The sequence below is a fragment of the Phyllobates terribilis genome, unplaced genomic scaffold (genome assembly GCF_046119375.1).
Source record: "Phyllobates terribilis strain yellow unplaced genomic scaffold, ASM4611937v1 Scaffold_7__3_contigs__length_470593459, whole genome shotgun sequence".
In the NCBI taxonomy this organism is placed as follows: Eukaryota; Metazoa; Chordata; class Amphibia; order Anura; family Dendrobatidae; genus Phyllobates; species Phyllobates terribilis.
This window is the reverse complement of record NW_027362767.1, coordinates 307,519,748-307,538,668: the sequence shown is the minus strand read 5'-3', so window position 1 is coordinate 307,538,668 and position 18,921 is coordinate 307,519,748. Positions and strand designations below refer to the sequence as shown.

At 42.8% G+C, this 18,921-nt stretch overlaps 1 protein-coding gene across 1 annotated transcript in view; it reads left to right on the top strand.

Annotated features, from left to right (window-relative positions):
* Positions 1 to 18,921, top strand: part of THOC2 (THO complex subunit 2) — a 141,997-nt gene that overhangs the window by 31,609 nt on the left and 91,467 nt on the right. Inside the window, exons 8-16 of the mRNA XM_073641084.1 lie at positions 74 to 240; positions 330 to 422; positions 611 to 766; positions 10,565 to 10,737; positions 11,479 to 11,674; positions 12,203 to 12,244; positions 12,601 to 12,731; positions 14,683 to 14,784; positions 17,640 to 17,724. Coding sequence (XP_073497185.1) covers positions 74 to 240; positions 330 to 422; positions 611 to 766; positions 10,565 to 10,737; positions 11,479 to 11,674; positions 12,203 to 12,244; positions 12,601 to 12,731; positions 14,683 to 14,784; positions 17,640 to 17,724 — 1,145 coding nt within the window. The remainder of the gene's footprint in view (positions 1 to 73; positions 241 to 329; positions 423 to 610; positions 767 to 10,564; positions 10,738 to 11,478; positions 11,675 to 12,202; positions 12,245 to 12,600; positions 12,732 to 14,682; positions 14,785 to 17,639; positions 17,725 to 18,921) is intronic.

Genomic DNA, 18,921 nt, shown 5'->3' with positions numbered 1-18,921 from the left:
GCTGATTCATTCCCCAGTTTTCAATTTTCTCGTACATGGTCTTATAGTATTGTGTTGTTGTTTTTTTTTTAAGGATGTTTTAACTTGGATCCAAATAGAGTATTGGATATTATATTGGAAGTATTTGAGTGCAGACCAGAGCAAGATGAATATTTTGTACCTTTAATTGAATCTTACATGGGTATGTGTGAACCTCAGACGCTCTGCCACATCCTTGGATTTAAATTTAAGTTTTACCAGGTAAAGCATTGATTTTCCTTCCAAATGGTGGAGTACGTTGGCTGCGTGCCGATATTTCGTTTCTTCATATGGCCCATTTGTCTTTGCAGGAGCCTAATGGAGAGACACCTACTTCTTTGTACACAGTTGCTGCTGTTCTTTTACAACAGAATTTAATTGATTTAGAGGACCTCTATGTACATGTAAGTACACAATGCGAAACCTCTCCTGGCTTGTTGCAGTACTGTCGCAGAGGGGATTAGTAGTCAGACAAGGTCACAAAAATTGGTTATGGTTGACTTTCAGCTCTTCTAGTTTGAGCTTCAACTAGTGTAAAATTTCCCTTTTGGTCAGTATTGGATATTTACTTTGCTATTTTATGTTCCTTCAGCTTCTGCCATTGGATAGCAGCATTCTGGAAGAACACAAAAGGGAAGTTATAGAAGCCAAACAGATTATAAGAAAGATGACAATGGTGGTTCTCTCATCTGATAAGTCAGAAGACAAAGAGAAGGAGAAAGAAAAGGATGAAGAAAAAACAGAAAAGGTAAAAGTGAAGGATTGGAAGCTAAAACTTTTTTAAATGAAGTCCTGATATGTATAGGCTCACTTATCTATTCTGCCTTTATTGAAAGCTTTAAAAAGGTTGTCAACTACTTTTTCATTGATGACCTATCCTCTGATCGGCTGGGGTCCGACACCCAGCGAAGCCCCCCCCCCCATCAGCTGTTGTTATCGGCGACCGCTGGCCGTAAGTCCTTACTTGTGGAACTGACCGTCTTCTGATAGGCGGATGTGTAGTACCAAGCCTCAGCTACTACAAATAGATGGAGCTGCTTGGCAGGTGAGCACTTCTGACTGGCAGCTGCTGACACTGATAATGGCTGATCGGCGGGGGTGCCGGGTGTCATTTCCCCACCGATCAGACATTGATGACCTGTCCTAAGGATAGGTCATCAATGTAAACGTAGTGGACAGTCTCTTTAAGGAGGGTTCCTCCTTGAACAAAGTACATTTCAATCAATAGATCTTGGAATAATAATAATTTCCACAATTGGATGTTTAAAAAATGTTCCTGTGCTGAGATGTTCTTATAAATGTGCCCCTGCTGTGTACTGTGTCTGACTGTACAAGAACATGGTCTGATCATACCACATCTCCTGAGCAAGGGAGGAAGCTAAAGAGTATACAGACATTACAACAGGGGATCACAGCTGCTGGTTTCTGTGATATAAACAGAAACTAAGCTACAAGACCCATCTTGTTTTGGTTACTGGGACGGTGATCAATCCACCAGACCTTCCATAGTTGTTTCCATAATCCTAATTATTTTCTGCTCATCTGACATTTCTAAGATTCAACTGAATTATAGGGCAGAAATATGACGTAGATGGATGCTAAAGAGGAAAAAATCCCTATAAAATTCTGGAAGCAAAATAAATTCTATAGAAAAGAACAAAGAATAATAAAATAATTACAAGAGAGTCCTTGGAAGTAAGAATGAGGTGCTTGGAGTAAGAATGAGTTGGCCCATATACTTTAACCATATGCATTCTATGAGAAATGTAAAGCTTTATTATAAGTGAGCTTCATGCTGCATTCTGTGTATCAAAGAGTTTGTCCAATACATTGTCTTTGATGACCGATTCTTAAGATAAGTAATCCATGTCTGATCAGTCGGGGACTGACACCTGGCACCCCTGCTGGTAAGCTGTTCTTGGTGTCCACGGTATCGGCCGCCAGCCAGAAATGCTCAATTGCTGAGCCGCTCCATCTATCTAAGGATAGGTCATCAATGAAAAAGTGAAAAAGTAGTGGTCAACCTCTTTTCTTAAAGAGGTGACTGTGTGGCTTCTGCATAGTGTTTCATTACAATCCAATGCTCCTAGATGACCAAATTGAGCCTACAAGATGAAGCCCACACTCTCGTTTTCTTCATTTTTAAGTAGCACAATGCTCTTCTGACAAGGCTTATGACTTCTGAATTGCCCAATAATGGGTCCTTACAATAAGGTAAATGTCTTTATCCTGGAAACTGTGACTAGCAACAAAGAAGAATAGAAAGTAAAGGCAGATTCTCCAAAGAGAATAAACGGTTACAACGTGTCTAGTAATAAAATGTAAGATCTAAAGAGAGAAACCAGGCAGCGTCTCAGGAGTGCCAGCAGCACTTGTGCCTCTGTTATGGCCATCAAGCTACTGAGGAGTCCGAACTGAAGGCAAAGCATGAAGGAGGGTCTTGTGGGTTACTGGGAGGTGGTCACCCACTGCACTGCTGTAGGGGGTTTCCATAATCCAGTTACAGTCTGCTCATGTGACATTTTCTACATTCCACTGAATTAACCTGTTTATGTGAGAGATTAAAGTTGAGCTGCTTATTTGTTTAATGATACAGCACATTTATAACCTGGTGGGTGTAATATTACCTTCGTTTTATCTAGGAGATAAAGTTGTAGAAATATTGTAATGAACCTGTGATCATTTTCAATTACATAGTGAGAGCCTTAACAGGAATCTGACGTTAGGATTTCACTCCCCTCCCAGCCCCCACACAAATTATTTATATGTGCATGTAAATGGAAAAAATCAGGCAGCACTCCAGTTCAAGGAAAAATTGTGACCTTTAATCCAGCACCAAGTGGTGCAACGTTTCGACCTCACAACGTGGTCTTTGTCAAGCACAAAGACCGTGTTGTGCATGTAGCTCTGTCAGACACAAGTCCAGCAATACCTTTACATGGCCGGTCCGTTCCTTCGAAATCAGAAACCGGAGAAATCAGCGTTTAAACTAACCTGAAAATGAGGCTGAAGGACCATGGTAGATCTGAAGCCTCTGTCACTCCAGCTCTATTCACCTCCCAGCGCTGCCTCCTCCTGTTTGACTGACGGCCTCTATGCTGTGTGACTTTAGGCAAAGTTAGCCAAGCAGGAGGTGGTGGTCCTGGGCACTGCACGCGGCCATCTTCGGCACTCCCATTAACGATAAGTGGAGCGGCAGTGCACATGTTCGACCTCCGCTCCATTTCAGGGCTTTTCAGAGTCTCGATTCTCAGGATTAATGGAGACCACAGCGGTCAGACCCGCAGTGATTGCAAAGTTATCCCCTATCCTGTGTATCAGGGATAACTTTTGAGAACACAGCTTTGTGAGCAAATTGCTTACTTAAGAAATCCCTTATAATTAAGCTTTTGTGCAATTTTCCTGGGTTCACTGTGTAAAGTTATGTTTGGATTAAAGGGTCATTTCCATATTTAATATCCCCTTAATCCACAGACACAATTTTCACATCAAACAGTGAACGTTGGAGTATAGGTGATAACTTGCTGATCAGTGGAGGTCTGATGGACGGGACCCCCATCGATCCATTAACTTGACTTAAAATACTCTGTCTGATTAGAGAGGTGGGTAGATGTTCGCACCACTTCTCCTTTATCTATGGAACTGCTGGAAACATTACTACACCGCTCTGATATTTCTGACAGTCCCATAGTCAATGAATGGAGCAGAGGTGCACATCTCTGGCCACTGCGGAATTTAAGTGGGATATTTCTGAGCCCTGATTTCAGGATCGGTGGGGGGGTCCTACCAATCAGCTCGTTATCACTAATCCTGTTTCTAGGCGATGACCTCTGAAGTTGATGATAATCCAACACTGCATGCTTTGTGCTCTTCTGCCGGGTGCACTTCGCATTCCTAACATTTGCAGAAGCCGTCAAAATATTGCGTGAGCTGTTCAGTGTAAGAGCCCAGTCACTGTGTAAATGTACAACGTAACAGATATTTACGCCGTACAAAATGTACATATTCTTTCCAAGTATATTTTTTGCAATAAGGCTTGTTTTTTTAAAAACATTTGGGCCTCTTAGCTTCTCCATCTATGTACCACAGTGCACAGGGAGCTGCAGAAGGAGTTGGCAGGGAATCAGTCATTGAGCTCATTCTGACAGCAGAGCCTGTAACGGTATGAGCACACGACGTGTCTGTCAGACAGTCCACTCCGCCTGAAAAAAGCTCTTAAAAAAATACTAAAGAGAATCAACATATCAACTGCAATGTCAAAATGACTTGTTCATATGTTGCATCTTTTTTTTACTTTCTTTTAACCACTTCAAGCTTTAAAAGCCCGAAAAAGGCTAAAAGAAGTAGCCTGCACAATCTTAAGGCAACATCCAAACTCAATCATTTTATCAAAATGTCTGCGGAAAAAAATACACGCTGATGAAAGCGACTGAAAAAAACGACTGGAAAGACCAGAAAAGTTGCAGAGATGCGGTGTGCACATAACCTTATTCTATTCTTCATCTTCTGAACTTTCTTCTAAGCTGATTTTATGATTTTTAGAAGTTGCTGTGTGTCTAATTTTCTGCTTGCGCCTGGATTTTAGCCACTTTTTTGGCATTTTTAAAATGAAAGGCACTTTGGCAGAAAATTAATAAACATGGCTCTGCGTATAATGTTTTTCTGTTTTTAGAAAATCTATAGGCCACATTGGATCGATCATTTGCTCATGGAAATATGTTTGTGATTTTATGACTGCTCTGGACTTTCCTTCTTATGAATATCAGCAGTGATAAAGAGATGCTGGAATTGCAAACCATGGCCATTTTGCTTCTAATTCACGATACTCATTCATTCTCCATTCTTACGGATGTCTTGCTAATGGCAACAGTTATATGCAAACAAAACCTCAATTATTCACGATCCATTTGCCTGTAGTGTTTTATGCTTGTAGTGTTATTCTGATACTTTTTCCTTAAGTTTTCTTTTAAATTGGATTGTGCGGAATGATTTCATGGTTTGTTTAGTTTAGTGCCGTGAATGTAAATAAAATTGCAGAACGATACTCGAGAGGCAGCACAAATGAGCAGAACCAAAATCCTAATTCATATTTTATTGTTGAAAGCCACATAATTTGATATGCTCAGCGGTGAAATTATTAACTTACTAAGACTGTTCATTACTTCTAAACATCCCAGCTTATTTATTACTTGTGCTGACATGTTATTTTGATGCCCTTTTTACTTTTCAGGAAAGTCATGTTAAATAGTTTGTCAAAGTTTTTGTTTGTGTTTTTTTGTTTTGTACTTTTAACACCTTTTTGATCAGCAGATATACTTTGACATAATTTATCATTCCTTTTAGTCTCTGGTCGACTGGGTAATTTTGTCACGCAAGGTGTGGGAAAGACTAAGTGCAACACAAAGGGATGAGAGGAAGGGAGCCAAGACACTAAGGACAGAGGGGATGGAGACCTCCTAGGCTGATCTGATATCACCCTGTCTTCCCTACCGTTCCTATATTGATTGCTCACCAATTGCCGAACAGGAACCTAAATCCCTGTCTCTCCCTAGAGCTAGGGCCTGGCTAGGGAATGAGGGGCGAGGGGGTGGGATGAGCGCTGTTCAGTCCCCACTAAACACATCAAGGGGAGACAGACCCGGGAGAAGTAACTTAGCTTCAGTCGACTTCAGAGAGATTGCACACATATCCTTTTAGCACCAGAGAGGAAGTAAGAACTGCACTTGCTCCAAGCCTTCACAAAAGGTCACGTGAATGTCACCTGCACCTCCCTGTAGCAACAGCCAGTAATTAAACACCCAGGCCTGGGTGTCAATTAGCCGGAGGGAGGTAGCCGATGGGTCCTAGAGTGAGACAGAGACAGCTAAGAAGGTGTCTGTAATGCCAAACGAAGAGATCTTCTGCAACCAACTGCAGGGCGACTGTCTGTCACTTCTGACACACCCGTGACAAATTTGGAGTGGAGTTTAACTTTTGGACCCATTAAAATCTGTAATTATTAGTGATGAGCGAGCATGATCGTTACTCGAGATTTACGTTCATGTTCAGGTGTTTTCCGAGTATCTTCGGATTGCTCGGATGTCATGTTTGAGTCACTCTGTGCGCATGATTTGCGATTGTTTGACAGCTTTAATAAATGTGAGGAATGCCTGTTTCTTAGGCGTTCCACGCATGTATTAAAGCTATCAAACAGTCGCAAATCATGCACATGGAGTAACTCAAACATAACACACCAACACGCTGAAGATACAGGTTAACCGACCATGCTCGCTCATCAACAGTAATTGCAATTATGTTTTGAGATGTATTGTTATTGATACTATGACTTGGGCCTTTTTTTGTCGTTGGGGCACCCTTAGGCTGTATACCCACGATCAGGAATACTAGCATTCTGAACGAAGCGTATTTTAGCTGCGTCCAAAATGCTTAGTTGTACACAGGCTGTGGAGTCGGTAAGCCAAACCTCCGACTCCAACCCCGACTCCTCAGTTTCCATGACACCGACTCCACGACTCCGACTCCCTCATACATGGCTCATGTTTAAGTGATAAATTTACTGTAGCACAGATTCATCTCAGCTAAAAGTCTAGACCCTTAGATCAGGAATAGGACAGACATTTTTAGGACATTTCATAACTTTCCCAAATTCTTATGAAAAAATATTCCCCACAAACTGCATTGAACTACTGTACCCAATTTATTATATATTTTATGAGTCGGTCCATTTTATACTGACCCCCAACTCTGACTCCAACCAAAATGGACACCTACTCCACGACTCTGACTCAGACTCCACTGCCCTGGTTGTACAGTACAAGCAAAGTGGATGGGATTACTAGAAACTGTATGCCCACCTGTGCTTTTTTACTTTGCGTAAACTCACCTACGGTGCAGGTTTCTGAGCCGCAACAAGTCAATTTCTCTTGCTGGAACGCTCAGTCTTCTGTGCGGAATTTCCTCATATACTTACATTAAATGCGGAAAATCCACTGTTAAAAAAGAGGACATGCGTTGTTAAGTGCGTTTTTGGAGCACAAACGCACCCAAAAAACGCATCTATATCATAAATAATGAAAAACAAACAGGATGTTGGATCCCCCTTATTTTTGACAACCAGCCCAGGTAAAGCAGACAGCTGCGGGCTTATACTCTCAGGCTGGGAAGATCCATAGATATTGGCTTCTTCATGGCCTAAAAGTACAAGCCCACAGCTACCCCAGAATTGGCAGATTACATTAGATGTGCCAATTCTGGCACTTTGGTGCTGTAGCAATCAGAGTAATATATTTTTTTGGGGTTGGTGTCAGCTGGCATCAAGCCCTTAGGTTATTAATGTAGAGGCGTCTATCAGACACCCACATTACTAACCCAGTAATCAAAAATAAAAACACACACACAAAAAAAGTATTTTATTTTAAAAAACACCCCCCCACCTCATTCACCAATTTATTAAAAGATTAAAAGTGAAAGGAAAAAAAAGAGTAGCCGACGTAATCCACCGAATCAGAAGTAGTCCAAACATGGAAACCTGAAAGACATGAAAAGAGAGAGTTAAAGAAATAGTCCCTCATTCACAAATTTATTTCAAAGTAAAATCCCAACAGCTCAGACGTAACCCATGGCATTCCCACTATTTTGTACAGCAACCTATGGAGCAATAGTCTGAGAACGACGCTTCATAGGTCACTCCTGGTCATGTTTCACGACGTCCTCGCTCGTTTCGGTGGATTGCGTCGAATATTCATGTTTTATTGTGTTTTTTTATTTTACATTTTTAATAAATTGGTGAACGAGATGTGTGGGAGGTGTTTTTTACAATAAACTATTTTTTTTCTGTGTGTTTAGTTTTGATTACTGGGTTAGTAATATGGGTGTTTGATAGACACCTATCCATTACTAACACCAGGGCTTGATGCCAGCTGACACTACAAAACTGACATCAACCCCATACTATTACCCTGATTGCCACCGCACCAGGGCTATCGGGAAGAGCCGGGCAAAGTGCCAGAATCGGTGCATCTCATGTGATGTGCCAATTCTGGGGCGGCTGTGGGCTTCTATTTTAAGGCTGGGAAAGGCAAAATAGCCAGGGACCTTACCAGCCTGATAATATAATCCTGATAATATAACCAGCCCAGGTAAACTGTCTGCTTTACCTAGGCTGGTTATCAAAAATAGAAGGGACCCCACATCGTTTTTTTTTATTTATTTATTAGGTTAGTACAAGTACGCAAGTACTAATTAATATCATGAATATCTATTTATCTCATATCTAACTATTTTCTATCGATCTATCTAGTTATTGTATATCTCTTTACTTTACAAAAACACACCTGTCAAAAATGCATGCGTTTTTGCCTCATACAAAAACGCAAGTGAGCGGAGGTGTGGAATTCATTCGGAAATTCACCTGCATCAAATCTTGAACAAACACGGATTGTGTGCATGTACCCTTAAGGGAAAAAAAAAAACTATCTCTGAGCAGCTCTTTATAATTTTTACAAATGGACAAAAATCTTCTGTTCCCCTTGCATAAAAATATACTGTGTTCTCTGAATAATAAAAATAGTTCATCCTACTACTGGATAAAAATAATATATCCACGGTGTCCCCTGAATATAGCATATCAATTGTGCTCCCCCCCCCGAATATAACATGTACACTGTTCCCCCTCCTTTCCATCGAATATAACATGTGCACTGTGGCAGAGAGTGACCGCTCGGCTCCTCTCTCTGCGGTTAGAGGCAGATGCTGGCCGATAACACAGCCGACATCTGCCTGGTGTGATACAGGCTCCGCTCCTCAGCCAAATCGTTCACAGGGGCCTGACATTAGTGCGTCCAATGTTGGGAAAGGGTTAAAACATTGCCATTTTTCTCAATGCGTTTTAAGGCTGTGTGCCCACGTAGCGTTTTTCAAGCGTTTATGCTGCGGAATTTCCGCAGCGGAAACGCTTGTAAAACGCTAGGTAATCCGCACCCCATGGTCCCCAAGGGGATTCCGCATGTTCTATGCACATGCTGCGGATTTTTCCGCAGCGTTTATGCTGCGTACAAAAATCCGCAGCATGTCATTTAATTTTGCGGAAGCGCAGCGGAACTCCTGCCATTGACTTGCATTGAGACGCACAGAAACCGCGACTGTACATTTTTACAAGCGGCTTCTATGCGTCTCTATGTGCGGATGGTACCCAGTTCTGGAGGAGAGGAGACTCTCATCCAGACCTGGGTACCATTGTACCTGTAAAAAAAGAATAAAATAACAAATAAAGTTTATACTCGCCTGTCCGGCGTCTTCTCTCTGAATGCCGGCATCGCTTGAGGACCTGCGGTGACGTCACAGTCATGTGACCGCAGGCCCTTCACCGCTCTGTCTCGCGATATGCCGGCAGCCGGGAACGAGCCAGGAAGCAGCGCTGCAGCCACGCCGGGCATCGGGGGTGAGTATAGCTTTATTTGTTTTAATTTTTACGGTTCACACTATATAAATCCATGCTGTTTGCATGGATTTATATAGTGTGACCTAGTTGTCAAGCACTTTCCAAGTGATGCTATCGCCTGGAAAGTGCTTGTCAATCTGCATGCGGAAACGGATGTGAACCCGCATGTGGATCCGCATGTATTCTGCAGGAAAAACGCATGTACAATCTGCATGCGTTTTTTTCTGCCAGGGAGATGCAGAAATGCTGCAGAAATTTTCTGCATCGTGGGCACATAGCCTCAATGTCTATTTTTTTTTTCTCTTTTAAATAAAATACTAAATATTAAACATATAACCGCATTGGTGACTAATCTGTAGCGTCTTCCTATTTGCCTGTAGTGGTCGTCTAGAGAATGGCCGCTCCTTGTTTTCGCCCTAGGATAGATATCTGCCTAGTGAGTAACTCCCGAGAATGGAGGGAGGCCGAGGCTGCCATAAGATAAGACTAATGGTAGCACTGGTGAGGGGTCAGAGCTGGCGTGGGGCACAGAGGAAGCCACTGACGTCACACTGCATATACTAGAAGACGTCTTCAGGCCGCTTCCTGATTTCTTGGTTAGTTTAGTGAATGTAAATAAAATTGCTGAAGGATACTCGAGAGGCAGATGAGCAGAACCAAAATCCGGATTCCTATGTCCTAGTTGAGAGCCGCATCATTTGATGAGCATTGTTGCGTTTTTTCCAGTGTTTTTGCACTTACTCATTGTTTCCTATTGTGTAAAAACGCTGAAAGAATTGACATGATGCAGTTTTCAAAAACTCAGCAAAAAACGCTGTAAATCGCAATGTGTGAACATAGCCCAAGCCTCCCCATAGAAACCCAGAGGGGGGAAAAAGCACATCCCCCAAAAATGCTCAGTTCTGCAGCATCTTTAATGGCACAGTGGGCTATGATGAAATCACATTCTGTTTGCTTGAAATGTTACACAACTGATTTTCTGCGCGTTTCCACTACGTGTGAACATGGCCTAAGGCTTAAATGTCCTGTGAGTCGGCGTGAACGCAGCCTGACCCGATCTGCTCTCGTGGCCGCTTTGCTTATTCTTTGTGCCTAATTTGTTTTCAGACTCCTGACAACCAGAAGCTTGGATTATTGGAAGCTCTGCTGAAGATTGGAGACTGGCAGCACGCACAGCACATCATGGATGAGCTGCCGCCTTTCTATGCCACATCACACAAGCCTATCGCATTGGCGCTGTGTCACCTCGTCCACGTAACCGTGGAGCCCCTGTATCGAAGGTACGTTCCCTATGGAGATCATGGCGGCTATCCCACTGCCAGGTGAACGCCTCATTGTCTGTTCAGTGTCGCTGACATGGCTTCTCTGCTGGAGTAATGAGAGTGTCATAACCAAATATTACTTCCATCTCTTTAATCTGTCAGCTCTTTTGGATCCCTCACTGAGCGAACACATCAATTTTTAGTTATACGATTAAGCAATCCAATGATGTTTAGACCATTTAACAATGAAGATATTCTTTTTGTTTAGCAAAAAAAAACCATCCGTGAAATAGATGTCAGAAAATGGGATTTAGGGCACAGACCGACGGCCGTATAACACAGATGACGATCACATGTCAGTGCTCGGACTGAGTCGTCGTCAGATTCCTGTTCCGTAATTGTATTCGCTGTTATCTGCACCCGAGGATACAGATACCTTTTTATATTCAGATGTCGGGCAGAGAGCAGCCGCGTGGTGCAGGACACCACTTCCCGTCCATATTAACGACTAGGGCAGTAGTTCTCAACTCCAGTCCTCAAGACCCACCAACAGATCAGGTTTTCAGGATTATCTTAGTTTTGCACAGGTGATGGAATTATTACCTGTGCAATACTAAGGAAATCCTGAAAACATGATCTGTTGGTGGGTCTTGAGGACTGGAGTTGAGAACCACTGGACTAGGGTGTCAAAGAAGGTTCAAACCCTAAATATATATTTTTAGATTTCATATTTAATGCATCTTTTACATTGTCTCCTAGGGTGGGAGTGCCCAAAGGTGCCAAGGGGTCCCGTGTTTTCTCTTTGAGCAGCAAGAAGGCCCCCAAACCAATGGAATGCTTTGACGACCTAAAAAGAGATGTTTTCAGCATGCTCTGTTTTCTTGGACCACACTTATCACACGATCCCATTTTGCTGGCAAAAATTGTCAGACTCGGCAAAGCCTTCATGAAGGAGGTTTGTGCCTTTCATTTAATTTTTAATGGTTTCTATGAATAATGGCTTCACTTTTCCTCAGTGTTAGTTTCGATAATCTCCCAAGTGTTCATGATTTATAGATGAAACCTTTCTAATTATTTAGTAAAATTTAACAATCTGCAGGGTATGTCTATATTACCTATTATGCAGTCCAGTGTGTGGGGGTGAGAACTGATAGCACTTAGAGATGAGATTTGGAAATGTTTGTAATGATGCATCGCTCAGCTCTGCTGTATTTCTATGCAGTAACTGCCGAGATCAGTGAGGAGGGTGTGGTCTTTTCTCTCCTGCATGACTGCCTGCTTATGATTGGTCAACCTCATGCAGGGGAAGAAGTACACGCCCCCAGAAACAAATCTCTGGTAACGCTAACATTGTAAATTTACTTTAGAAGTTGGGACCTTTTTGTTTGTAGTGCAGACATTTCTAAAGCGGTTCACCATAATATTGGATATTTGTCGTTCGGATCTGTTTGACCTTTTTTTTTCTTCTTTTTTTTCCTTTCAGTTTCAGTCTGATTCTAGTAAAAATGAAGATAAGGAGAAAATGGTAAGTGCGTTTTTCAGATCCACAAAGTTGATAGATTATTGTAACAAGGTAATGTTTGCAGAAACCACAAGATTGAGAAGTTTTAGTTCTAACGTGCAAAGGCTTACCACACATTCCATGGGATACGCATACTGTAATTTTGGGAAGAAGATTCTTATGTGCTAGGATCTTTGAGGGGGGTGGGTAAAATGCTATCAGAAGGTGACCACCCTCTGGCTCTGGCGATGGTTGTTGTGATCCTCCCGTCACTCGATAAGATGATCAGACCGGCTGAATGTACTCCTGCCTGTTTCCTCGTAGTGATGTTCTGTCATCCCTGCTTTTTAATCTTTCTAATCTTTCTTCATTTACAATAGGAAGTCCTGTTCAGCTGCTTTCTAAGCATCACAGATCAAGTTTTATTTCCATCATTAACATTAATGGACTGTAATGCATGCATGTCGGAGGAGCTCTGGGGCATGATCAAAACCTTTCCATACCAATACAGGTAAGATATGGTGTGCTGGGTATTGTAAGGGCCACGTTGGCTTGCTCAGTTGAAGTGTATTAGAAATCCTGCTTTTGTATAAATGACTTTTCTATGTGCCATGTTGCAGCGGACCCTTTGATTCCTTCACTCACAGAAGATCTATGAGCATATGCTATATGTCTGGCTGTTACCAGGACGTCTTTTGATGGGTAGTTTGTGTGTTGCATAGACGAGTTCTGCTTTGTGTAGTGAATTTCTTCATTGGCTCATATTGTGGTTCCCAAATAGCCATAAGGGCAGGTCTCTATATGTAAATTGCCAATAAAGTTTATTGAAAGGGCAAACACACCTTGTAAGTCGACTCTTGCTGTATCCCTCTTAGAGATGTTCTTTCACTACCACAGCCTCTTGATATAGGAGCTGCTGGTCCTAATAACATGGACAAGGGTACAATGATGTTGGTGCCATGCAATGATGCTGGTGCCTTGATGCCTCCTGCTAGCAGTGCCAAGAGGGTGCACTGTAGATTGGTATCATGTATTCCTCTGCCGCAGCCCCCATATAAAGAGCTCCTACTATGCGCAAAGAATGACCTTTATCTGTACATCTTACCTTGCCAACCTTTTAGACCAGGGGTCCCAACCTCAGCTAGGTATATAGGCCACATATAGAGAAAATGTGAATTTGATGTACTGCATTCCTTGCAGGATGAGATGACATTTCCAGTGATAGCCAAAAATGATCAAAAAGTTGTATGGAAAAAATGTTTTTTGTTTTTTTTTAAATGCCATTTATCGTATCGATTATGGTACAATTTTATAGTTGGTCACCTTCATATAGAAATGTTCTCATCCTGGTATCCTTATTGTAGTAATGTCCCCACCCTGGACACCTCCACGTAACCACGTCCCCAAATCCTTCTCATCTGACCTCGCTCTGTCGGCGACCGCTTCCTCCTGCACAGCTGGTGCAGTGCTTGGCAGTGACGTCATACTCTGCCTGCTTCGACATTCTGACGTCAGCTGCTGACCTCTGATTGACCGGTGCCTGGTATCAGTATTGCGGTGCAGAGAGATGGTCTCTGCGCCCCAATAAATTTCAATTGAATGTGTGTCCAAGGATGCATATTCAGCTGGCATCGGCGGCCCCTGGATCGGGCCGCAATCGTCACGGGGAGCTCCGGTGCCTGCAGACTTCATGAGGCCCCTGGGCCACGTGTTTGAGATCTGTTTTAGACTGTAGATAAATGGTCGCCAGTGTATAGAGCCCCCCAAGTGAAACCTTTTCTTCCTGCCTTTCCACATACTTCAGAGTCCGCTTATTGCCAACAGGTGCAAATGAAGAGTCGGGTACAGCACTTAATGATAGTGACAGCATATCCCTATGTACAATACTTTCCCCCTTCCATACAGCGTCTAGCACATGCATGCACTCACTTCTTTTGTGCCTTACACTAGGGCGGCACGGTGACTCAGTGGTTAGCACTGCAGCCTTGCAGCGCTGGGGTCCTGGCTTCAAATCCCACCAAGGACAACATCTGCAAGGAGTTTGTATGTTCTCCCCAATGTTTGTGTGGGTTTCCTCCAGGTTCTCCTGTTTCCTCCCACACTCCAAAGACATACTGATAGGGAATCTAGATTGTGAGCCCCGATGGGGACAGCGACGAAAATGTATGTAAAGCGCTGCGGAATATGTTAGCGCTATATAAAAATAAAAGATTATTATAAAGATTATTATTACACCCCCTACCATCCATGTCATCTCCTGGGACCCCAACTCGGTCTGTCCAGCATAATCTTGAACCCCTTTGAGGTGGGTTTGGCCCGCTAAAGTAGAATTAGGGCCTTCATATTTAGTAAAAAAAAAAAAAGTATTTTTTTTCTCTATTATCTCTTACTCTTATTTTCTATCATAAATGACACCACATAAGTCTATTATCTCCGGTTTTCTCCTTGCATTTTATTTCCAGATATCGTCTTTATGGACAGTGGAAGAATGAAACCTACAATAATCATCCATTGCTTGTAAAAGTTAAAGCACAAACAATTGATCGAGCCAAATACATTATGAAGTGAGTATTACAGTGCTGTATTCATTTAGCACAATGAGAGATTTTTGCCTTTTAGCATAATTCTTTTGCTTTGTATTAATTCACGTGTGCTGCCCTGGGGCTTATAAAGATTGTTACTGTGCAGAAATCAGCGTATACGAGTGCTACCACTATATGCTGGTTGGTAAGTTGGAGTCATCTGGGCGGTGCTGGAAGACCCAGGAGTCCCGGTGATGTGCTTTTATCACACCCTGTCTCCCTGACTCATTTCACCAGGCTTATGGCGTCACCGGATGCTGAGCTGTAATCGGATGTTTGCACTGTTCAGAAGGAGAGAAGTCCTGCGTTATGTGGCCAGGAATGGTGCACCTAACTCAGTGCCACTGAATAGCATGAACATGGCTTCTGTTCAGCTAGCGGTGGCACCAGAAGCCCTGCTGGCGGATAGGGGTGTGATAAAAGCAGGGACGTGTAGTGACTGACGCCTCAGCCCTCCAGCACTTCCCGCATGGCTTCAGGGAAGCGGTTTCCATACAGCGTGTGCCATTTTATACATTGGTTTTCAATATAATCATAAATTTCCCATTTGTTAAAGGTTGTCCTGTTTCAAAACAAATCTGTCCCTAAGCTTGCAGGTTGATAAAATGACAAACTGAGCTTTCACTCGCCCTCCCTGCGTCCAGCAGTGCCTCTCTGCCACAACTCAGGTTATTGATCGGCTGCAGCTGTGAAGTCACATCTACAATTCTCATAATTACTGCAGCCAATCAGCTGATCTAGACAGCACGGACTGCTGAGCCCAGTGACTGGCTGCAGTGGTTACGAGTGCAGTAGACGTAACATCACCACTGCAAGCCATCTGCAAAGAACTGAGCAGCGGTAGAGCGGCATCGCTGGACCCGGGGAGGATGAGTAAAAACTCAGTTTATTTTCTAAGTCTGCCTATGGAATGATGACACTTGATGCAGGAAACCGTGGCATGGTTACAACAATAGTCTCAAGCCCTAGAGCTTCTTAGTTTAGTACCATAAGTCAGGCGCTGTTTATTTTATATTGTTGTTCCTTGCCGTTAGCAGTTCCTGTGATACGTTTTCATGTCTTAACTTACAAGGTTTTTGCAGCTGCTTTTTGCCTTTGAGCGCTGCTTATTAGCTTACTGGTAAACTAGTATTCCTAAATCCTTACTGAACATACTTGCATATCTGCTAATCCTTACTTAAAGGGAATCTGTCAGTAGGATCAACTCTTCTAAGCCATCTATATGGGCACTCAGGTCATAGGAAGTGGAATAAAATGATACCTTGATATCTGCGATCTGTTATCCTATTCCAGAAAAATCCACTTTTTCTTATATGTAAATGGGCTGTTAACATCTATGGGCCGGGCACTGATCTCCCAGACAATCTGCCTCCATGGCTTATTTTAATGACGAGAAGTTATCAGTGTGAAATATGTAATGACTGACAGTCTGCTCTCCTGATCTACATTCTCACACTGGTAACTCCCCCTTTCATATACAATAATCTCTGAAGGCAGATTCTCAAAGAGATCTATGTCCAACCCATAGATCTTATCAGCTTATTTACCTATTATGAAGACCGTGGATTACTCTGGAATAAAACCTCAGATCTCAGATATTAAGGTATCCTCTTATTCAGCTTCCTATGACCTACATGCCCATATAGGCGGCTTAGGAGGGCTGATCCCACTGACAGATTCCCTTTAAGCAAGGATTAGCAGATATGCAAGTATGATCAGTAAGGATTTATGAATACTAGTTTACCTGTAAGCTAATCAGCAGCGCTCAATGGCAAATAGACAGCTTAGGGGGGTGTTGTTCCTACGGACGGATTCCCTATTAATACATTATTACTCCGAAAAAATGGTTATTCATCTGTGTTTCATCCTTCCTACCCATACTCATGTCGGACCGCTCCTCCCTCCTCCATTACAGTTGATCTATTTGTTTAGTCATCATAGGTAATAGTGGGTATATGTCCGGCAATCAGAGTCTGACTTTTGGCTGATCTCTTCGGAGAGTTTATCACCGTTTTAATACTGAGGAAAAAAACCTGTTTATAATTTGTGTGTTGCTCTAAACTAAACTAGTTTCTTTCTGTAAAACAAGTGTTACAATAAAAATGAGTAAAATGCCTTACTAATGGCTGCCGGAGAGAAAAGCATTAAAGCATAACCTGCAGCTCCGATTCAGTCGCCCTCTCTGGACACTCCCCAATCTCTCCGGTGCTTCTAGGCAATGCTCGCGTTAGTATTCCTTTGTAGGAGACATTGCAGAGGCTGATGGATGAATGCACACTGCAGTACTGCGGTCCTGTACTCGCCGAGGCAGAGACGATCCACTTACCGGAGAGTTATAGACTGGAGACGGCACCTGCTCTTATGGGCTGCGCTAAAAAACTGTAATGACTTCAGTCACAGATTGCCATGAAGCAATTATTTCCCGTGCTCACGAGATCCTTAGCTCCTTCATTAAGCGCCAGTCTCATTACGACCCATCTTCCAGTCGTTACAGAAGACTTCCCATGTTCCAAGTCTTGTACATTTTATAGGCAATCGACAAAACATATTTTTATTACCTGCAAATGTTAACGGAGACTTTCTGGGTTGTGATAAGATCTTCTCTCGCTGTGGCTCATAGTTTTGATAGATAGTGAGGGAGCTGCAGTCATTTGCCCTTTTGTATTTTCTCCAAAAGCTTCTATAGTTTTTAGCTTTATGGATTTCTCCCCCTTTTTCTTTACCGTTGCACATCCACTTGTGTGTGTTTACGGCCAATTAAATTGGTAATAGCTCTTATAAAACATTGTTATAAGCGTAGCAAATGTTAATTTTTTTTTTTCCCTTATTCTTTTCAGACGTCTAACTAAAGAAAATGTGAAGCCATCAGGACGGCAAATAGGAAAACTAAGCCATAGTAATCCGACCATTTTGTTTGACTATGTATGTCTATTTCTTACGTAATATACTATCTGTGTGTGTGTAGGTCTGTAGAGGCCGTGTGATTGTCGGAAGCCGGAAATACATCCTGGTTAGTCTACAGCTCACCTAACATCCCTCTAAGGGGTTGTCCACTGCTAGGACAAACCCCTGTGTGAACTAAATGTTTGGCCTCGATAAAATAATAAAGCTTATACTATCCTCCCATGCCGATGCTGTTCTAGCGGTGTTTGCACTCGAGGTCCCGGGGCTCCCGTGCTGCTGTTGTGACACCTGAGCCCAGCGTCCAGTCAGCGCTTGCATCCCTGTCTCCACCTTTGGACAAATCGACCATGAAGAGGAAGTTCAGGCTGCCGCTGATCTCTGACTTCCTCTTCAGGAGGCGGGGCCAGTGATGCCAGCGCTGATTGGGCACAGGGGTCACGTGCCACAACAACAGCACAGGAGCCGCTAGGAGAGTGAGTGGCGACACCACCGCGGGAACAGCACCGGCACGGGAGGTGAGTATAAGCTTTTTTTATTGTATCGGGGCCAAGCGTGGAGGATGAGAAGGGGTTGTCCAAGTAGTGGACAATTTTTTAAGTTTTGTTATAGTTGTTATGTTTTGTTATATCCTATTCATCTTTAATAATAACTTAATAAGGACCTGTCGTCTATCTCTGCCTATAGGTCCTAGTAAATGATGACATGCCCCATAGTATAACATTGCTGGAGCCATGTGCAGTGCTCTTCCGCTGTTGTTACTATGAGAAACCTATGAGTAAATTGATATCTGGGTGTTAACTATTGGGAGTGCGTCTGTATAAAACCCTCACCCAGTCCAATTAGTGCTGCTAGTGTCCAGTTGTAGGGACACACCCCCTTTGACATGGGAAAAGGTAGCACCCAGTTGTCAGTTTATCCATAAATTCCTTGCAGGAACAACAGATTATTCCCCAAAATACAATTCAGAAGTGTTAAATGGCATACAAGTATTTACTAGAACATGTCGGGAGAGCTGACAGGTCCTCTCTAAGGTACGTCCACGGTGTGCAACGCAAAGGGTTAAAATCCACTGCCTAAATTATCACGCTGATGATGTAAGAAAATGTGCAGTAGGTGACATCTCGTCCGCTTTGCTGACCCTGTAGTACGTTACAACTATTTTGCGTGGTTTCATCCCCATACCGGTTGGATTTTCTGCAGTTTCCAGCGCTGCTC